Consider the following 21,265-nt stretch of genomic DNA (forward strand, 5'->3'; position numbering starts at 1 on the left):
AAAGACTGTTCCACTTGGGAATATGATTATGCAGAATCAAGGTTTTCATCCCATCTAATTGTTGGCCTTCAAAAATGCATCTTTTGGAACATTTTTCTATGCTCTTTACTTTTTGTGATCTTTTTAATGATTCAGAAGGGATGTAAAGCAATAAAAATACCTGTAAACATAAATAAACTCATTAATATTCTCTCTGTGTGGATCTGAACAGCTACACAAGTGTCTAGGACAGAGAATCCAACTTCTGAAGGCAGTATAAACTTTTTTTATGTTTACTGAATTTGTGTCAAAGTATCCAGGTTCGCTGGGAGTTGATCAGATTGTCTGCCTTAAGCAATAATTGCTTCTCATTTACCCATGGGCTTGACTAGTTTTGAAATCATTTACATCAAAATGATTGATAAATACCTTTTCTAAGAATAGGTGAATGGATGAACTGACTGGGTAAACTAGAATGACAAGTGCTTGGCTTTGTAGTCATTAAAATTCAGAAGAATTAAGCAGTACTCAGAGTGTGTGCAGATCATCATCTCTGTGCCTCCAGCACAGTTTATATTTGCAGAAGATACCTTGATGGCCAAAGAAATATAGTGTCAAAGGCAAAGTTCTCCAGCAGCTACAACCTCTACTTGATACAATCAAAATCACAACTTTTTTTTTCAAAACCTCCATTCTAGTGAAAGAAAATCTGAAGAGTGAGTGATCACCAAGCATATAAATTGAAACAATAAAACTGAAGTGATAGGTTATTTCCTTTACTAAATAAAAGGTAAAATATTTTAGTCTGCCTTAAGCTGATTGTTGTCAAGGACTTTTTCATGAGATCCTGGGTTTCATTGTTCTTGTAAAAATAAAAAGTAAAATGATGGCTCTGGTATGCTAATATAACATAGAAACCAACAAATAATTTTTTCTACAAAGAAAAAAGATAAAATTCACTGTCTAATGTTTGAAAAGTTTTTTCAGATAAAGTTTTATACATTCCAAGTTGATTAAATTTTCTATTTCAAAATTTGATTTTGCAACACCCATTCTGTTTACTTAGCATCTTAATGTGTGAATTATCTTGTGGATTCTAGTAGGAGTACAGCAGATGAGGATATCTGTTGTAATTCTGTAAGAAGTTATTTTAAAAGTAGTCTTTTTTTCTGGGAGTCTATTTAACAATTGCAGATAAAGAACTGTGTTGAAAACATAAATAATTTTTAAAATTCTGGGGGGAAATTATGATAAATAATTTTTTAAACTCTAGGAAAAAACCCCACATTTATATTTATATAATATTTCCTTTTCTTTAGACAGTTTCAGTGTCTGTGTCCGTCCTAACACTCAGCTGCATTGCTTTGGATCGATGGTATGCAATTTGTCACCCTTTGATGTTTAAAAGCACAGCCAAGCGAGCAAGGAACAGCATTATAATTATCTGGATTGTGTCCTGCATCATAATGATTCCTCAGGCTATTGTTATGGAGTGCAGCAGTGTGTTCCCAGGATTAGCCAATAAAACCACCTTGTTCACAGTGTGTGATGAGCACTGGGGAGGTGAGTCTGTCATTGACCATACAAGCTGACTTTGTACTGCTGTAAAGTAATCAAAATAACAGGAGGTGTTAAATGAAGTAATCAAAATATCAAGAGATGTTAATATGAAGTCAAGTTGTATAAACATAACAATAAATGTTCTTGATTATATAAGCTTTCCAGGAGCTATCATTTTTTCAAATTTTGTGAAATTTCTGTGAATTTCTTTTGTGTTGTTGAGGCTTAAATTACATTTTAAATGAAGTTTAAATGAATGAGGCTGACTAATGTCTTGACCATGTTAATGCTTCCCAGAGGGCAGAAGTGTTCCCTCCCTTCAATGCTGATGCTTATATAATTCTGTGACTGATGTACATTGATGGTTTACAAAGACTTCAGTACTTAGCCTTGAGAAGTAACTATGCAAGAACAGATTTTCTTTTCACCTGATATTTTGCTAATTGCTGGCATTTGACTCGTGTTTATAGGTATCTCCTGGGAGTTCAATGGAAATTGCATGTCATTGCAGAATTTACAGAGATGTCACCAAGACAGGGTAGTGAGTTAATCTAAAATTTGAAATTTGTCATGGACAAAATAATTTAAACAACTTTGTGAAAGTGATCAGTCACAAATTAATCTATACAAGAAGTGTAACCCTGCCTTTCCAGAGGAACTTTGAATCTAACATGTTCTGTGTCTGACTGAAGCTGTAAGGATTGCCAGGGAGTAACTACTTCTATTTTGTCTTCGTTCACAGCAAGTGGTGTGAGCCACCCACCCGAATGGCTGGGGCTCAACTCTGGTGGGCCTTGGCACACCTCCAGTGCTAACAGAGAGCATGAGTTACATGCTGTGACTCTGACACTGGATATAATGGCCATCAGTAATACCATTCTTCACACACAGGAAAATAAAGCCAAGTTTGCCAAAACACATAACTAAAAGGTGCCTGTTTAATAGCCTTGAGTCCGGCTGAAGCACAATCAGATATTTTCCCAGAGCTGTCTCTGTAGAAGATTCCAGTCCTGTAAACAATTGTGATAAAATACAACTGGCTCACCTGTGTTTAATTATCATGATAAATTAGCTTAAACAGCCTGAACTGCTGAGGACTCTTCCATGTGCTCTTCTGAAAGTTCCATTCCTGCTAACAGCTTACACAGAGCCACCAGAGGATTAATGAGAAGACACTGGGTATCACATTCCCTGTTCTTTATCTCCTTCATCCCAGTTAGTCCTCTGGGACAAGGCAAGGGAGCAGAGGTGGCCACTAGCTCATTGGTACTCACTGCTGACAAAGGTGTGCTCCAAGTTCATAGCTGAGAGGATGCCTCTGTTAAGCTGCATTGAATTTACTGTTTCATTGGAGAGGACAAATCTGCTCTTTACTTCTGGTGTTCTTCCTTCATCTGTGAAAAATTTTGTATCCCCTTCTGCTGCAGGATACTGCAGTAGTTATGTTACTATTTTCTTTCACAGCATTCATTCCAAGTACAATTTTTGCCCACTCATTTTGGTGCAGAAGCAATTATTCATGCCTTCATCACTTCAGGGTTAACTCTGCAGCAAAGATTCTTTTAATCTCAGCCTAGAAAAGGATGTGGTTAATTTATTAGGAAATCAAGAGAGCATTTCATCAGGGAATGTAATCTCAGAATTTCCAGATCTGTATTGGCCACTTTTTGATTCCCAATGGAAAAGTGCTGCTTTTGAACTACAGATTTTGTAGTAGGTTTAGAAATATTTTAAACGGTGCCTCTTGTTCGGTTGTGCTGAAATAGTTGCAGCCTGAGCTGAAGCACCCAGTATTCAAAACAACCCCAACAAGAAACAACCAACCCAAATTCCCATGTGCTTGCAAGACTCTACTCCTATGGAGTGTATTTGTCTAAATTTAAATCTACTGGTCTTCAGGTTATGATGTGTCCCTTCACTTGGATGTTTGGAGAGATAGAGGGGATTATAATAAAGGCAAGTGTGTTTGTGTATAGAATCAATTTTTCTGTGTCTGACTTCAGAAAGGGAGTACAAACACTCCAATTTTTCAAAATTATTATTTATATTGAGCATGAAAATAATAATGTTATATTAAAAAGTTTTCTGAAATGGGAAGCTTTTTACTCCACTGAAAGATAACAATCCTATTTTTATCTTGCTGAAACAAATAATTCTTCCAATGGTGATGCACCATCATTGCTAGTTATTCTGCTGGTGCATTTCGGATATCCTTAAAAAATCTCCATGTTCTAATAATAGCTTATCATAGTAACTTGAAAGAAGAATCTTTATATGCATTAAATTATGAGCAGATTTCTCAAAATCATGGAATTGCCTAGTAAAAGTAGAGTTAACTGTATTTTATCAATGAGGATTTTATATATATATATATATATATATATATATATATATACACACACATCACTTTCAGACTATAGCAAATAAAGTGTAATTTAAAAATAATTTCCATTCTCTTGAAAGTTTCTAAGGACTCTGAGTTAGTTCAAAGCATAGAATATGCAGTTTTTCTACTGAAAAAATAGGGTTTGAAATCATAAAGGCCCACAAAAAGAAGAACAAAAGAAAAGAGTAAGGCAGTGGTTTGAAAAGAATGGTGAGCCTTAAAGCTAGAAGAAGAAATAAAAAGCTAATATTTTTAAAGAAAATGGCTACATTGTTGTTGGATTTTGTTTTGCCTCTTTTGACTATGCAAATATAGAAGGTCAAAGAAAGAGCTATCTAGGAGGATGTTGAAGGAGAAATAAATTAATGCTGCTACAAATAACCCATATTTGCAAAGAGAAACTGGAGAAGTAGATGTTGCATACACTCAAGAGACCCTGAGAAAGTCCTATAGGAAAACCAGTTTCAAGAAAGGGATTGTATTTTGGGTGTTTATTGCTTTGTTTAGAACTGCATACAATTAATGCTGTCTAAAATTACAGTACGTCAGATAAAATCTTTGCAGAATATCATGTACACCACATGTTCTGAGGATGTTAAACTGTGAATGTTAAAGACTGGGACTGCAAAAAGAGGATGTTTAATAACACTTTCCAAAGTGTTTTGGAAGCCTGTTGTAATTCTGGGACCCCAGGGCCATTGAAGCATAAGGTGCTACGGAAGAGTAACTGAAAGCCATGTCCAGGAAGATGTCAGAGATGCCAAAGCAGGAGACAGCACTGTACCCTACACAGACTTAGGACCAGCTGCTGGAGACCATAAAAGTCTGATGAGTGTCTGGAGGGAAGGTCTGATCAGTACTGTGACACCTGGGCTCCTCAATGGTGAACAAATAGTCGCCACCCTGACTAATAATATTTGAGCATGCTGTTGGAAAGCTGCCAGTGGCTGCAAATGGAACAGTAGTTCAGCCTAAAACAGGGCTCAATTTCTTTATAATTGCTTCTGGCATTCCTGAATGTAAAATTCATTGCCAGTTCTAGGCTGAGGGTTTTTCATCTTGAGTACTGTCTAATAACAATATTTTATTTGGGAATGCAGAAGAATCTAACATGTGACCTATGCAGGCTCACTTAAGGAGCCAGAGTTGGCCACAGCTCTATAATGGTCTGTAATTGCTGTGCTGAATTTGATGATAAAGTGCCAAAATAAAAGAAATGTATATTAAAATGTGTCCAAGTTAGCTAAGTACATTGTCTTAGAGCTGTTCAAGAAGAGAGTGTTAGCCAAAGTTCATTAGCCAGGCCCTTTGCAAATGATAAAAAGAATATGGAGACAATTCTTTCCCAAAACTAAATGGCTGAGTGGAAACAAAGGGAAGACTTTGTGTTCCTTTTCCTCTTAGAGTATTCATACAATAGTACAAAACCACATTGTCTTAATTCTGGAAAACAAATAGCTGGAAATTGCAGTACTACAAGAAGATTTATACATCCTGTTTATCAAAGTGTTCATAATTTAATGAAAAACTCTTGGCATATTTTAATGTAGAAGGAAGGATATTTCAAATACTAAAATTATGCTGGGTGTTATTGTACGTTGATAAGTCAAGCACAATATATTCAGTTTCAACATGTAATTTTAGTATTAGCTAGCCCTAAGTACTCTGACATAGGAACTTAGCTTGGAAGCACTGCATTATGTGTTTGATTTTTTTGTCCTATAGGCACCCACTTCCTAACATCCCTGATTATTAAGCTTTATTTTAAAATGTACACTTTTAGTTGCATTGCTTTTCTATGTTGGTAACTCCAGAACCTCACGGGTATCTTCCTGAGAGTAGGGAACCTGGGAACTCTACTGATGCTCAGCAAACTTGATAGTCCTGATTTTCCCTATTCTTAAGGAAGCTGTCAGGAGTACCAATTTTGTTAAGCACTATGGCTAAAGGGACCATTTCATTTGCTAGACATATCAAAACTTTTTGAGTGTTTATTTCAATTTGATTACATATGTATATGTATACAGGTATGTATATATGTATTTACACAAATATAGTAAAATTCTGGCAAAAATCCAGAAGCTGCAGTTTCAATCTACCAGTTTCAGGCTGGGACTGGAAGACCATGTGGAGAGGGAAGCTTTAGAAAAATTTATAATATGTTTAATAACCCCTGCAGTAGACAGATGAAAGCTCAATTTAACATACTGATCCTTTATTGGGTGGGGTAATTACAGTGTATGAATGAAGCTGAGTAGGAATGCTGATCTGAATCCAGTCCAACCCCTATGGCCACCTGTTTGCTTTATGTTTTATTCTCTCTTTTCAATAGAATAGCAGCCAGAGGCATGAGAGTCATTATTTCATTCTTAAAGAGGTGGCTACTCCAGCTAAGAACAATCTCCCCCTGTCCTGAAGTCCATTATGTGACCATAGGAGGCAAGGACCCTTTTCTCCTCCTCTGCTTGGCAGTAAGAGTTTCAGCTGCCCCAGTCAGGCAGGACCACAGACTGATTGATGTTTGCATTCAAGAAGCCTGGAACTCACTTGATAAATGAATAGTATCTTTAGCCAGCCCTCCTCCTTGCTGCTGGGATTGTCAAACAGCTTTAAAGCTTTTCTTTGGCTTGAGAAGCTAAACAGAGTCATGTTTCTTAGGGAAAAGTTCTGCAAAGGGCTTTGCCCTGGGTGGAGGAGGGACAGGTTTCCTTTGATGTTTAGCAGCTGGCACTTTCCAGGTGGCTAAACTTCAAAGGCAAGTGTTAGGATCTTCCTCCAACCTGGTCCTCAGTTCTTTGTAGATAGCTAGGCTCATTTAATGTTTTACTTTACTTGGAATGCTAAATTGGAAGTCATAAACTCCAGATGGCCTTTTAAATATGTACCGTCCTTCCACCTGAAAGGGGCCCGGCTGCCAGCAGAGCACTGATGAGGCAGGTGGCACCTCCTCCTGAGCAGAAAGAATGCTCTTTCACTTCTGACCTCCTGTGATCCCAGTAAGTCACGTTACTCCAGTTGCTCCTTAATCTCTCCACCTGTGGAGCATGCATGTCAGTACTTCCCTGGCTAGCAGGGTTGCTGTGAAGCTGCATTTTCTGGAATGCAAAGCAAGTTTGAGATCATCAATCAACATATAAGCTCAGGTTAATGCCAATTATAATAAACCTACCCCAAATGGTCTGGCTACCCCAGGGGCATTGATAAGTGTTAGTAGCTGCAGCTGCTAGTTAGGAGGTGGTAAGTTGGTTTGCTACAGGATCTTAGAGCAAGTAAGAAGTCAAATACTATTCATCTGAATTTTTTGAGCCCTGATGTATCAAAACTATTAAATGTCAGTGGCAGCATCTCTATTACCTTTGCTGGGAATGAACATTGGCTGGATTTTGCTGTAGCAGGTTTCTATCTCCTTCATACTGAAGGTTTTCTGGGTGGAGCAGCAGGCACTTTCAGGTCCAATGGCAAGTGTGGGATTACCTGAGTCTGCATTTGAGAGTGAACCTGGAATTTACATTATGGTGTTCTGTTCCCTACTATCAGAGTGGTGGGGCAAGTCTTTGTCTATCTTTGCCCGAACAAGCTCTGAAATTCTCCTGGCATGCTCTTCTTTGATAGGCTCCACAGTCTCAGTCACTTTAACAGGCAGAAAATCAATTTGGTGCACCAAAGTTTTGCTCTCATGCAACTCTTTTTTTTCTTTTCTTTTTTCCCTCTTTTTTCTTTTTTTCTTTTTTTTTTCTTTTTAATTTAAAAAGCAATCAGTACAGAATTTCACTTGCAGATCTTATCATCCTGAAACATTTGGAAATTCTGGAAATTAAAATAAAATTTCCTTCTTTATCCAAGATGCAATGCTTAGTACTACCTTGCAATTTAACTGTTCATGGGGTGCAGTTTCTCTTCTGCTATGTGTTGTTACTGTCCAAAATGTTCATTCCTTCTCTGAGGGCATCCACAGATGTATAGTTGTAATTAATACCAACAACTGGTAATAGCAAACTACACTTAATGTTACACGACAAGTTTTCAGGCACTGCACATTCTGGTGTAAACTACTGATGGAGCTTAAGATGCAACATTCTTAAAACTCAATACAGGCACAGCACTTCTAAGATATTTACTCTAAGCAAATAACATTCATAAGTTTTCTTTTGAAAAGAGATACATGGGAAATTAGAACACAACACTACCAAACTCCTTATTGTTAAATCTGAGTTTAAAACCATCTCAGAGATTTCCTAGGTTTAAAGCACTTGAATGTACTGCTTCTATTTTTAAAATTTAATCATAATAATTAATTACTGCATCTTAATCAGATATATTCTGCCACCAACGAGTGATTTATGGAATGTGTGTCTCTCCTCCCATCAGTGTCCTGTGTGCTGTAGTTTGCAGTTGCAGTCTTTGTAGGTGAGGGATTGTGCAATTCACTCAGGGATACGTAGTAGCCTTTGCAGAATTAAAACTAATGACAGACAACCTTTCAATATGTCAAGGATGAGGTAGGTTGGATGATTATTTACATATTTTTAGATAGCAAAATTTTTCACTTATAGTCAATATTTCATTTTTAGATAACAAAATTAATCCATCTCTGTTTTAACAAAAAGTAAAACTTGACACTCCATACATAAAGTAATAATATGATAAGAAATCTGTAATGTGATATAGGAGATCCTTGAGATAAAAAGCATGTTTCTGATAGAATGTATCTAGAAGAGATTAAAAAACCAATCTTGACCATAATATTATTTGGTACATCTTCCTGTTATGTTGAAAAATACATGCATATCTACATGAATAATTTTTCTTAAGGTGATTTGGAAATGTATGTATATGTAAATGCACCTTTCCTATTTGAATTCTCTTTCCAGCTGAGGTTTACCCCAAAATGTATCACACATGCTTTTTTCTGGTGACATACATGGCACCACTGTGTCTTATGGTGTTGGCCTACTTGCAAATATTCCGGAAGCTGTGGTGTCGCCAGGTAAGTCACTCAGCACTGCCTCTGTTTAATTGCTCTTGCAGCTTTGTGCAGATTCCCATGTACAACCTCTTCCTTTATAAACTCCATTTTGTCGCTTAGGAATTTGATTTTTCCATCCATGCAGGTATACAGCCACCTTGGAGAGGCATTGAGATGTCATGAAAAATGAAGGCAGCCAAAGTAAACAGTTTCATGTGTCTGCGAAGGGCTTTCTCTAAGAGAGAAAGAAAGCAAAAGGCATCAGAAAAATTGATTATAGGTAGAAGGGAAATCTCTCTCACTTGAATGTACTGATTGTATCTGAAATGCTTGCCAAAATACCTTAGATGACGTTATTTATACTGCTAAAATCTCCTGTAGCAGTCAAAATTTAAGATTGACCTTCTCATTTTGTTAGTTTTATTATTATTATTTTCCTTACTCAGGTTGATGGCAGGTCCAATCTGAACAAAATTTAAACTAGAAGGTCCAGCTATCAGTACTGGGAGACTGGAATTTCCTGATGTGAAGCTGGCTGTTACCAATAACATTTGACGTGAATTGGTATAAAAATAATTGACACAATTTCTAGTGTAAACATATTTTTTTTTCAAGATTCAAATAAAAAATACAGGAAAGAAAACAAGAACACTAAACAAAACAAAAAACCTATCAAGCAGACAAACAAAGAACATTTGAATTTAAGTGGCAAAATGATGTATGTTTTTTTCAGGAATCTTTAAAAAAATTATTTTGTGTGTGTGAACTGTAATTTATCATGCACCTGTCTGTGGTGCTCTCTGATGTCTTCTGCTTTGTCTAGGATTTATCTATAACTGTAGTCCACCACCAGCTGCCCTGTCATTCTGAAAAGGACAAAATATTCATCCTGTTGAAGAAATAATGCAAGATATTCCGTCTCAAGTGGCTCTAACATAGTTCATATTTCCATCAACATATGGGCATGAATCACTTCTCTCTCACCAGCATGTTTGATACCATTCAATTCTGAGGCTGTACTGGGCAGGGGATAATACCTGCCCCATCAGGAACATTTTTCATGCAGTTCATAATGATTCATCAGAGAAATCACAAATAGACTTTGTATTTCTAAATATGCATAAAATTAAAAATCAAATCTTATACTGACAGAATATATCTCTCACAAGTAACTCATATACAGGAAATACCAAATCCACTTTAAGGCTTTTTGATATCGTCCATAAGTCATAAGAGCAATTTTCGTCACTTCTAATCAGATTAGGTTAAACCAGAATTGCTGTTTATCCTGCTTGTCAGCTTTAAATTATTATTTTTGCTTTTAATTTCTTAGGTTGATAAGATTAAATAACAAGATGGCTTGGAGATTAAATTTAACCTTTACAGTTTGAGGGGACTCTTCTCCAGAGCAAAGGATTTCTTGCTTAGTTTTAAGTCCAGTCTAAACATAGTTCTAATATGCTCTGCCTTGCTGAATCTGTCCTGTATCACCCAATGACTTTATCACCACAATCCTTCTCAACCTTCTCTTCTTTGCAATCTGCCTAGCCTCTCAAACTCTGCATTAACTAAGTTAATGCAAAGCAGTTGTTCTTAACCTACACGTAGTTGAAATTGCTGGCTCAGATGCAGAGCAGAAGTTGAATGACTGAAAACCAACCTTTTTTTTTGAGCTCCCCCACCTCCACTCCCCAGTAGTTTTAGCTGGTCTATTTGTTCTTCAGGTTTCTTCTTCCCATTCATCTTTCACGCTGGCAAGGTTAGGATGATCCTTTGTTTTTCAGTGACAAAAAGAGAAATTCTACTATAGGCTTAGTGCTATCAGTGGTGCCAAATTACAACTGTCTCTCTGCCTGGCCTAGATGATAGCACTATGTATAAGAGGCTGCAGTAAGTGAAATTAAAACCACTGCACATCTATTATCAGCTATGACTTGGCTGCAGGCATCAGGCACTTTTCTAGGTGCAGCAGTGTGCTGTAATCAGTCATGTAGCACAAATTAATGAAGTGCTCTAAATGTGTTCTTTGGTAACAGTATCAATAAAGAATCATGCTGTTTACCAGAAATTCAGTTAAATATGGTGATCTTATTGCAAGGTACAATGAGCCTTTCAGATGTACATGACAGAAAAAACAACTAACAGTAGATGCTTTCTATGCCCTATATTTTTTCTAAAGGTTATTTTTTTAAATGTAATGTGTTGTGCATGCAAATTTTCAAATGAAAAAGAGAAGACTGAATTACAAGTTATCATTGCCATACTTTGTGTAATAGCTCTTAAAATTTCTGATTGTATAAATCAAGCAGACCTTTGAATTAATGACTCACTTTTATAACGACAAGTACAATCATGCAAAAAATACTATAAATTTTGAATAATTAATTTGAATTATTAGTAAGAAGGTAGTAATTTAGAAGTCTATGTTCTTGTGTGGATTTTAAGTTGATTAAAAATGGCTGCTGTACAAACAGAACTGAATGAACTGAATATGATGAAAATGTTGATACATAATTTGTAATATCAAGTTCCTTGTACATTTCAATTTCCTCATGTCTGAATGCATTATCACTAAAGCACATTTGAATTAATAATTAGGAATTTTATCCATTTTCTTTTTAGTAGTTGAAATATACCCTCCCAATCTTTGCAAATTGATACTACATTTGAGAAATTTTCTTTGGTTGTAAACCCCTTGATAACTATCTGAGGGGGAAGAGAAAAAGGTGCATAAGAAAGTAAAACTCTAAATTTTAGTACTTGTATATTCACAGCTAATAGGCTTTTCATAAAATGTTGGAATTACACAAATGCTTCAAAATTATCTCTCTGACTGATTAATTACCAACAAGCAAATATATGCATTATGCTCCCATGTGTACACTTGTGTATATTTGTACATAAAGAATCACAGGATCATAGAAACATTTATCTTGAAAAAGGCCCTTAAGGACATTAAATTCAACCATAACAACCATTGAATTCAACCATAACAACCATAACACTGCCAAATTCCCCACTAAACCATGTCCCAAAGTGCCACCTCTGCTTGTCTTTTAAATATCTCCAGGAGTGGTGAGTTAACCACTTGTCTGGCAGCCTGTTCCAAGGCTTGACTACCCTTTCTGTGAAGAAATTTTTCCTTATATCCAATCTAAACCTCCCCTGGCTTACCCTGAGACAATTTCCTTTCATTCTATCACTTCTCTGCTACACCCCACAGCCAAGTAGGGCAAATCCCTTGCAATAGTACTGAGGTGCAATTGTCAAGCTGGTAATTGCTGATTTCAGCTGTGTGAGTGGGACTCCACAGTAGAAGTGCAAGGGGCTGAGTTGTTTTAAATCCATGGATACATTAGTAAAAACTAAATGTTAGAATTTATCCCCAGTTTTGCTTAATGGATATTCTGCTCATTACATGGCAACTTTGCCAAAATGTTCCAATAGATGTAAATCACGTTTGGTGTGTTCATAAATGCTGAACTAAGGGGTTGTCTGAAGATATTCACACACAACTCCCACCCCAGCCAACAAATAAATAAATAGACCAAAACAAAAACCAACAAAAAAACCCCCACCCAACCCCACAAAACCACAACATAGTAGGTTTTCTTAAACAATTCTGAATGTGCCTGCTTTTTATCTTACTTTTATCTTTCTTAAATAAGTACTAAATTTTCATAATTTTCTGGTCAGTTTGTCTGGATAAGCCCTAGTTAGAAAAAAAAAAGTTACAATAGACAATGTGAACTTTTCAGATACTTTTGAAGTTGAAATATTTCTCATGAGATTAGTCACCCTACACACAGTTGTACTACACAGAAATAAAACTGTATTTCTAGCCAAAAAGTTTTCACACTGTATGACATTGAAAATATTATAAATGTAATTGTAATAGAGTTCTCTGAGAAACTCCTTGACATCTACAGTCTTTCACATTTTGCTGCAGGCAGGAAGTAATTTAGAAGAACTGAAGCAAAATGGTTTTACTTGGCTTGTTTTATGTGAGGGCACAGAAAACAAAAAACCTTTTTTTTTAATAGCATGGTCCTACATGCAACTCATTGCATGTCTTTGACTAATCTAATTCTTCCTGTGTCTTGGCACTTTTCCATGATTTCCCTCAGTTTAGAAGAACTTTGCAGAGAGATTCACACTTCAGCTGTGATTATTTCTTTAGCTACTTCACTGTCATATAGGTTGCATGTATGGAAGTTTTATGGCACCTAAAGCTATGCAGGCTTTAAATCCTTGTTTTCCAGTACTGAAAAACTGCTTGGTATCTTATATTAGCAGCATATTAATGGGGAAAACTACTCTGCTATACAACAAAACATTTAATGTAGAACTTTAAAGCAACATAACTGCAGCAATAGGGTTGGTTATGTTGATAGTCTGAAGACGCAGGCAAGGTATGTGGGAAGTAAAGAAAACTTGAGGACATCAGTTAATATCTGTGTATAAAATACAATTTTTTTATGCAGTCCCTCTTGTGTGTCTGAAATTCAGTTTGTCTTGCAGCTACATCAATTAAATTAATTTAAAAATCCTTTTTATCCCTGTGAGCTTACACTGTGTATGTCAAGGTGTCTATTTGTCTTATCTGCAGACAAAATTGTTTTTGTAAAATGTTTTTCAAAATGCCCCTTATTTTGTTTGCCTTAGATCCCAGGAACTTCTTCTGTTGTTCAGAAGAAATGGAAGCCTCAGCAGCCTTCAGCACAGCCCCGAGGGCTGGGACAATCAACAAAGTCAAAGATTAGTGCTGTGGCAGCTGAAATAAAACAGATTCGTGCAAGAAGGAAAACAGCACGTATGCTAATGGTCGTCCTTCTGGTTTTTGCACTTTGCTACCTACCAATTAGCATCCTTAATGTCTTGAAAAGGTAAAGTTTATCTCAAAATATAAACACTTGGTAAAGCTTTCTGTCTAAAACCAGAATTCTCTGTTAAAAGATTCCTTTTATTCTGACCGATACTTTTGAAGGATAAGGTTACTTATTGCATGATAAAGAAGTGGAAAATAAGCATAGCATTGCAAGAAAATAATATATATAACATATATATGTATATATATAACATATAGTACTTAAACTAGAGGCCAGATTGTGGAACTTTTATTAACAAGATCTTCCTCATGAAAATGATCTAACCTATCTCCTCATTAAACCTGATCATTTATGTGGGATTGCAGCTTGTTTGCTGTAAATGCCCCCATGGAAGTGCAATCACCTAAAGCAGCAGCTGAAGGTTAGCAGCAGAGTGTAATGTGGCTTGGCTCCAAGGACTGTGAAATGCTGAGTTCAAACCTAAGCAACTCATGTACAGTTTTGAGACCTTAGACTAACCCTTCCATTGGTCCTATGAAGCTGTATTTGAACTTTTTATCTTTTTCTCTCTGTGCATTTCAGATGTGATTGTGTACACTCTTGGTTTTTGTACAGTGCCTGACAGACTGAGGCTTTGGTAAAGTTACACCTCATGAGTCCTCTGGAATACCAATAAATAATGGCACATAGCATAAGATTTGAATATCCTAGAAAAAATGAGCATGTTATTAGTGCTTTTTTAATTGGAGTGTTATTGGAACATTTTAGTTTTTAAGGGATAGTTTCAAGGTTTACATACATCCTACTCAATTCTGGCCCTTCCCTGGGGCCTAATTTAAATACTTTTCATTCTCAAGTAGAAAATTTAGAGAGAAAAGATGGTTCATGCCACCTAGAGCATGAAACAGAGGAAATACGCAGGCTACATCAACAACAATAGCAGAGTAGGCCCAGGGTTAGATTTTCATGTGAATGTCAGAAGTAATGCATAAGGAGTCTGGGAAATGCAGATTTCTCTGGAGGGCAGAAACTGCTACAGTATCCTCAGGTTTGGGGCCAGTTCAGTGCCTTTTCAATTCCAGAGATATTTGGAGAGTGGCTAGAGAGTGTCTTGGAGAGTGGGCCTAGAGCCAGGAAGATCAGTGACATAAATGCATCAAAAGCAACTTTTCCTGTCTTTTCTTGACTTATCTGACACCAGATGACTTTAGTTACTTGGCAGAAAACTTGTGCATCTTCACCATGGTAAAGTCTCAGTTGTGCCAAACCACCAAGACAGGAGGCTGAGGGCTGGGGAGAGGATTTCTTTCTCTCAAGTAAGAAAGCACTGCTGAATCAGTCTTTTTGTGGTACTGCAAATAGGTCATCAGAGATAATATCAGGCTACAAGTTGTAAAATCTTTTTAAATGAATTCTAATTTTGCCATCTTTCAGGTTTGCTTTTCTCTTTCTGTAGGGTTTTGGGGATGTTTAATCATGCTGATGACAGAGAAACTGTATATGCCTGGTTCACATTCTCACACTGGCTTGTATACGCAAACAGTGCCGCCAATCCTATTATTTATAACTTCCTCAGTGGTAAGTTACTGTTACCTAGAATCCAAGTTTAATGTATAATTTGAATGTAATGAACCATAGCAAAAATTAATGACTGTGTAACTTCAGCTCAGCTCCTCCAGTGGGAGCTAGATCCTCTTCCTAGAAGAAGTTACCTGAAGTATCCCATTACCCTCAGGCTCTCTACCAAAAAGTAACCTGGAGTGTGCCAGGGCCTGAGTCCAAGTGCTAGAGTATGACATTAATGTGGCAGAGAAGTTCCTGGCATGACTTTGATCTGAAACAATTACCATTTCTCTAAACACTCCTGGATGCTCTCTGGCAGGTAGCACAGTCCAGGGGCTGTCCCCAGCTGGCGTGTTATATCCAAGTATTGGGATTTGGAGGCTGTGAGTCTTTAATAGTATCTGCATGGCCAGACTGTGCCAAGTAGGGTCAACTTCAAAAACCAGCCAGGATGCTGTTTACTTACTAGTATAGATTTCTCATTGTTTGTATTTGTGTCATTTGGCTTGGAGAGCAGAATGAGGAACTGACCTGGTAGTATTGCAGCTAAATACAGGGAGGCAAAACTCTATTGATCCTCACTATATATTGGCCCACTGTAGTTTTTTTTGTGGTGTGTAATATGAGAATGATCTGAACAATTTTCTCTGAGCCCCAAAAGCATGGGATTGTCAAAATTGTGAATCTTCTTCTAAAATCTATTAATGATAAAACACAAATTAGCCATGCTCTCTCATTTCACATATCAAGTAAGGATTCAATCATTCAAGCCTATATTTGCTCAATTATTTTTTTTGTTACATACGTAAATAATCAACAGACTATCTATGAGGTGGTTTCGTTAATCATTCTAGTTTGTCCATTCTGTCTAGCCAAGAATAATTCTGTCTTCACATCACACCTCACATGTCTTCTTAGAAAGGTTGTCTTTTTTCTGCCTTCCTCCAAGATGATTAAACTGTGATTTTCTGCTTTTGCATTAGAAGAGCATCTGGGTGGTTCACGTTAATTTTGCTTTAGATAACTCCTTTATATCCAAATAAATGAAGTTTGATGAAATGCAATTTATAGTACAATTTTTTTCATGAGTCATTTTTGTGGTTGACAGGGAAATTTAGAGAAGAATTTAAAGCAGCATTTTCCTGTTGCATCTTTGGCATTCGCAGCCACCATGACGAACGGTTCAACAGAGGTCGTGCCAGTACAGAGAGTCGGAAATCCTTGACCACCCAGATCAGCAATTTTGATAACGTTTCAAAACTTTCAGAACACGTTGTATTGACCAACATAAACACAATTCCATCAAATGGTACTGCATCTATTACCCACTGTTAGTATACTGGTCCCTATGCCTTTTGATCCCATAGAAGTAAATTCTAATTCTGCATCCATCAATATTGGGATCTGAGCACAAAGAGAGAAGGGTGTTTAAAATTAAGAACAGACTGTAAGAAAAGAAAATTAAAATAAATATTTTATAGAATATGCCGTAACTTTGATTATATAATGAGGGAAGAAATTTTCTCACATTTCTTTCAAGTCGTGTTGCAGATAGCTAGGGAGCAAAGCAGTCATATTTTATACAAATATTTTCTTTGGAAAAAGAAATTCATCTTAATTTATTTTCCAAAATTTTTTGTTCTTTTTCATGGTAAGCTATTGCATGTGTTCAGGAACAGCTGGGAAGTCACATTTCATTTAATGTAGAAAGAATGGGGTTTTTCACCTGAATTCAGTAGTATTGCCATTCCTTTATGTACAGCACAAGCAAAGTTACAAATATGAAACTCATATGACAGTGTGGCTATAAATTATGTTTTACCCTTTGTTTCTCATTTATTCTCTTCTCTCTGTCCTCTGCTCATGGCAGGGAAGTTAGACTAGATGGTCTTTAAATGTCTCTTCAAACCCAAACCATCAATGATTCCATGACTGACTTATAAAGAGGAAGCTGTGGTGCTCTGCTGGTCAGAAAGACATCTGAATAAGGAACCACAGGGCAATTTACTAAATAGTGCATATTAATAAGTAGAACACATGAAAATGTTGAAAAGTTAAAAAATCAAGATTTATGCATCAGAAATGCCCTTAGTCTTCAGTCAGGAAGCTTTCACTTCAAATTTTCAAATGCAATTTGAAACATTTTCTGGAAGACTATTTCATTAATAGATAATCACCTGCATAGTGTTCAGAGAGAGATAATCAGAGAGTCAGTTAGCCAGCCACCTGATACAAGCAGTGAAATTATTTAAAATCTTTATTTTATCTACAGATATCCCAGCTATGCTCAGCCCACTGAAGTCAGCAGAGCTGCATCTCCACATACCTGGGATGAACATGACTTCAAACATAGATGAAGCCATGAGGGTTTCTGCAGAAGACACTGTCAAACCAGAGAATGCAGAGTGGGATAAATTTGTCCCTAGCATAACTAAACTCACTTCGATGGAGTTACAGCAAGGATGACTTTGGCTCAATACACTACAACTGCCACAGAGTGTCACATGCTTTTAGCTGTGGTACAGACTACAACTGGACAAAGGGGTTCCTTCAAAATAACTGCCTATCCTCTTTTTTCTCAGTCTTACAGAAACCTACTTACCTCAGTATGAGCTAAAGAACATGTCTTTACAATTCTTTTTAAAGATTGGATTGTATCATACTTTGTAAATATTGTAGATATTTATTTTTATATATTTTAGATGCTGTGAAATGTTCTAAAATGTATCATATAAAGAAATCTAAGTATTTGAAAGAAAGCTCAAACATCATTTATTTATATCTCTTTCTATAAATGATTGATTCATGTACAAAGAATGCTTACTTATGCACTAGTGATATTCTGGCATTACTTTGCACTTCTTTTTCTGCAAATCCACTTGTAGTAAGTTCTATGTTTATTATGGAGCTTTCACTTCAGACTGATGTGGGGAGAGTCTGCATTACTTTTCTAAGTACAGACTTGCTTCTAAGATGTGAATCCAAAGTGCTGAAAGTCACATATTTTCATAAGATTACACTTAAACAGCCTTTTATTTTTTTCAGATTTGAGTGCCTAAAAAGTAACCATTTAAATAAAACCTATGTGATGCTCAAAGGTGCTATAGGCTCAAATTTCCTGCTCAGGCCAATAGGAATAACAAGTGTCAGCACCTCTGAAGGACTGAACATTTTAACTTTGGTAGCTCATTTTAGTCCATAATGTGTACGTGTTGCTCCAGAAGATCTCTGAAAATCTTTAACGTAGGGAACATTAATTGTCTTTCATTTTCATGACTTCTCTCTCAACTGCCATTTATAACTAAAGATACAATCAATTCTAGATCTATATAGCTATTTATGGGATAATCTCTCTGGCCTGGAGCTGCCTACTATGTATTGTATTTTTCTTCTTAAAGGATGAACATGGTGCATCAGTGGAGACTTAGTCTTCTAGAAGAATGTGGTCTATTGGTTAGAAAAAGGCTAATTATGAGAACCTGAGATGCAATTTCCCTGTGGCACTATTCTTGCATTTCAGTCCAGGTTTTTCAAAAGAAGAGGTAAGATGAGAGGGAGGACTTTTTTATTAAAAATTATTTGGCATAGGAAGAAGACAGTCTTATGTATTCAAATGTTTCTATAAAGCCAATTATTAATTGACCAGGTATTATTTGATTACCTTTTGTAAATGTTTTTCTAGGTTTTTCTTTGACCTAATGTCATGCAATGTATTATCTATCATGGCAACTATAGTTTTATGAAGTGCTCAATCAATTTATGCTTTAGCCTTCCCCAACAGCTGTTTTACTTGACATTGTTGCAATTCCTCCTAATTTTCATTGCTGTTAAGTGAGAGAAAGGGATTTGCATTCATTTGGATATTAAAGTTTTCTATTTAGAGAGAAAAAGGAGAATACTCTTTTTTTAATTAAAAAAGAATAAAGAAAAATATTTAAATGGACAGAATGTTTAAATATCAAATAAAATAATAGGATTTTCAATATTTGAATGTGTAAGCTTAATTTTTAAGTATAGCTATTATATCAATGTTATTTTAAGAAATTATTGTTCTTCATCTCTTCTAAGAAAAATAAAACCCAAATAACTGTGGAAAGCACAGCAGGATTTGATTTCATAGCTATTGCAATTCCTTTACCATAAGAAAACTATTTTTGCTCTTCAACCATGGAAAATGCAGAATTGTTAAAGAGTGTTGAACAAGATGTATATTTTTTCTATATAATTTGAAATAATTTAACAAACACCTGCTGAATTAAAACATTACAGATATGGGGAAATGGAATTTCAGATGTCCTCTAAGCTTTTCTTTTGTTTAGTTATAAGCAAATAAATAGTCATAAAGTTAAAAGCTAGTATAGCAACCCAGCTGCAAAATAATTATCAGCAATCATTTATTTGAGACATAAAATATCTCAGTCCACGGTTGAAAAATGTCTATTATGCCCAAATTTGGGAAAGCTATATTTTTATTTCAGAAGATGTATTTTTATCCTTGAAGAAGGAGAAAAAGTGTAGAAAGCAAAGGTTATTTAAGAAAACTTGGACAGCATAAGAGGGGAGTATGTATCTTTTTCAAACATAAAAGGTCACGAGTCACTGTGGAAGGCCAGCAAAATTCTTATGCCTTGTCAGGTGTGTTCCCCAGATCCCTGTGAGACAGAGAGGAAAAGGTTTCAGTACTCCTAACCTGGGCCAGCAAAGAAGAAATCAAAATATTGATGCTCATGGACAAATCCTAACTAGCATCTTTCTAAAGAGGGGGTGAATAGCACCTGCTGACACAATTTGTATTCTTCTTGCTGTTACCTTAATGCCAGGGGGATAAACTGTGTTAGCTGAGTTCATTCTGAGGCAAGAACGCCACTAAAGATCAGTGGCAGTTTTTGGAGGTGTTCTGTGCTGTGTTAGAAAGGGAGATTCTGGCCTTAATTTTCTCTTTGTAAGAGAAAGCACATCTTGATTCTCTTTTGTATCTTTTCTTATTTTCACCTAGAACTCCAGAATTAAAATGTTCCAACATTTCTAGGAATTTCTTTTAACCACAACTTTAACTTAGCAGTACTTTTTGTGTGGAGAATATAAATAAAATATGAGACATTCATTAGCAAATGATTCTGGGTTTTCTCTGGACAATTTCTATGGAGTAAAGAGCATATCTTTCAGACACAAATTATACAATCAGATGTTATATCAGATTTGAAATTCTAAGGATAGCTAGAGAGCATAACTAATTTTTGCCAGAGACTGTGGCCATCAAGCTAAATATTGGTGAAATATGGTTATCAAGATAAATATCTGGTTATTTTTATGAAAAGATTTTTCATTCAAAAATAAATATTTTTGATGAAAATATTATTATTCTTTTATATCTTTAGTTTTAAAAAATTCAAGTAATACCTTTTTTTATTAAAATAATCACTAGGAGAAATAAACCCAATAGTGAGCAATAGCCAGCAATGGAGATAGAAATAGCTGTGAGAAGAGAGTCTATAATGAATGAACATTTCTTATCCAGCATATAAATTCTGAATGTTATCTAAAATCTGAGCCATAACTGGGCTTTGCTACCTCTAGCTGCTTTTTTATTCTAATATTTCCACTATTGAAATGGAGATAAATGGAGAAATGGAGTTCTCATGCCATTGTTTCTGCTTGTCCACAGCAGCATTAAACATAGGGTTTAAATCACAGCATATTTGTTCCTGCAGATATGAGTTCTTGTGCCACCATCATTCTGGTGCTTTGTCTCTCAACATATTTAACAGTCTTGAAGGTCTGATATCCTGACCTGTTTCTCCTTTACTGTTGTCACTGTAGTGATAAGCTTGTGCCTTGCAGTCACAATGAATGCAAGATAATATCTCCCTGTCTCCGCCTCCAAAACCACAATGTTTTTCCTTTTCTTCTGGACTAAATAGACAGAACCATCTCATTCTCTGATTTTAGCAAAACTGATATGTGTTATTGACCTGGAGAGTG

At 36.0% G+C, this 21,265-nt stretch overlaps 1 protein-coding gene across 1 annotated transcript in view; it reads left to right on the forward strand.

Moving 5' to 3' along the window:
- Positions 1-20,398, forward strand: part of HCRTR2 (hypocretin receptor 2) — a 34,748-nt gene extending 14,350 nt beyond the window's left edge. The window contains 6 exon segments of the mRNA XM_066545881.1: positions 1,299-1,542; positions 8,797-8,912; positions 13,557-13,777; positions 15,177-15,298; positions 16,392-16,592; positions 17,556-20,398. Coding sequence (XP_066401978.1) covers positions 1,299-1,542; positions 8,797-8,912; positions 13,557-13,777; positions 15,177-15,298; positions 16,392-16,592; positions 17,556-17,749 — 1,098 coding nt within the window. The 3' untranslated portion in view covers positions 17,750-20,398.
- Positions 20,399-21,265: the final 867 nt, after the last annotated feature.

The sequence above is a fragment of the Molothrus aeneus genome, chromosome 3 (assembly GCF_037042795.1).
Source record: "Molothrus aeneus isolate 106 chromosome 3, BPBGC_Maene_1.0, whole genome shotgun sequence".
Taxonomy (NCBI): domain Eukaryota; kingdom Metazoa; phylum Chordata; class Aves; order Passeriformes; family Icteridae; genus Molothrus; species Molothrus aeneus.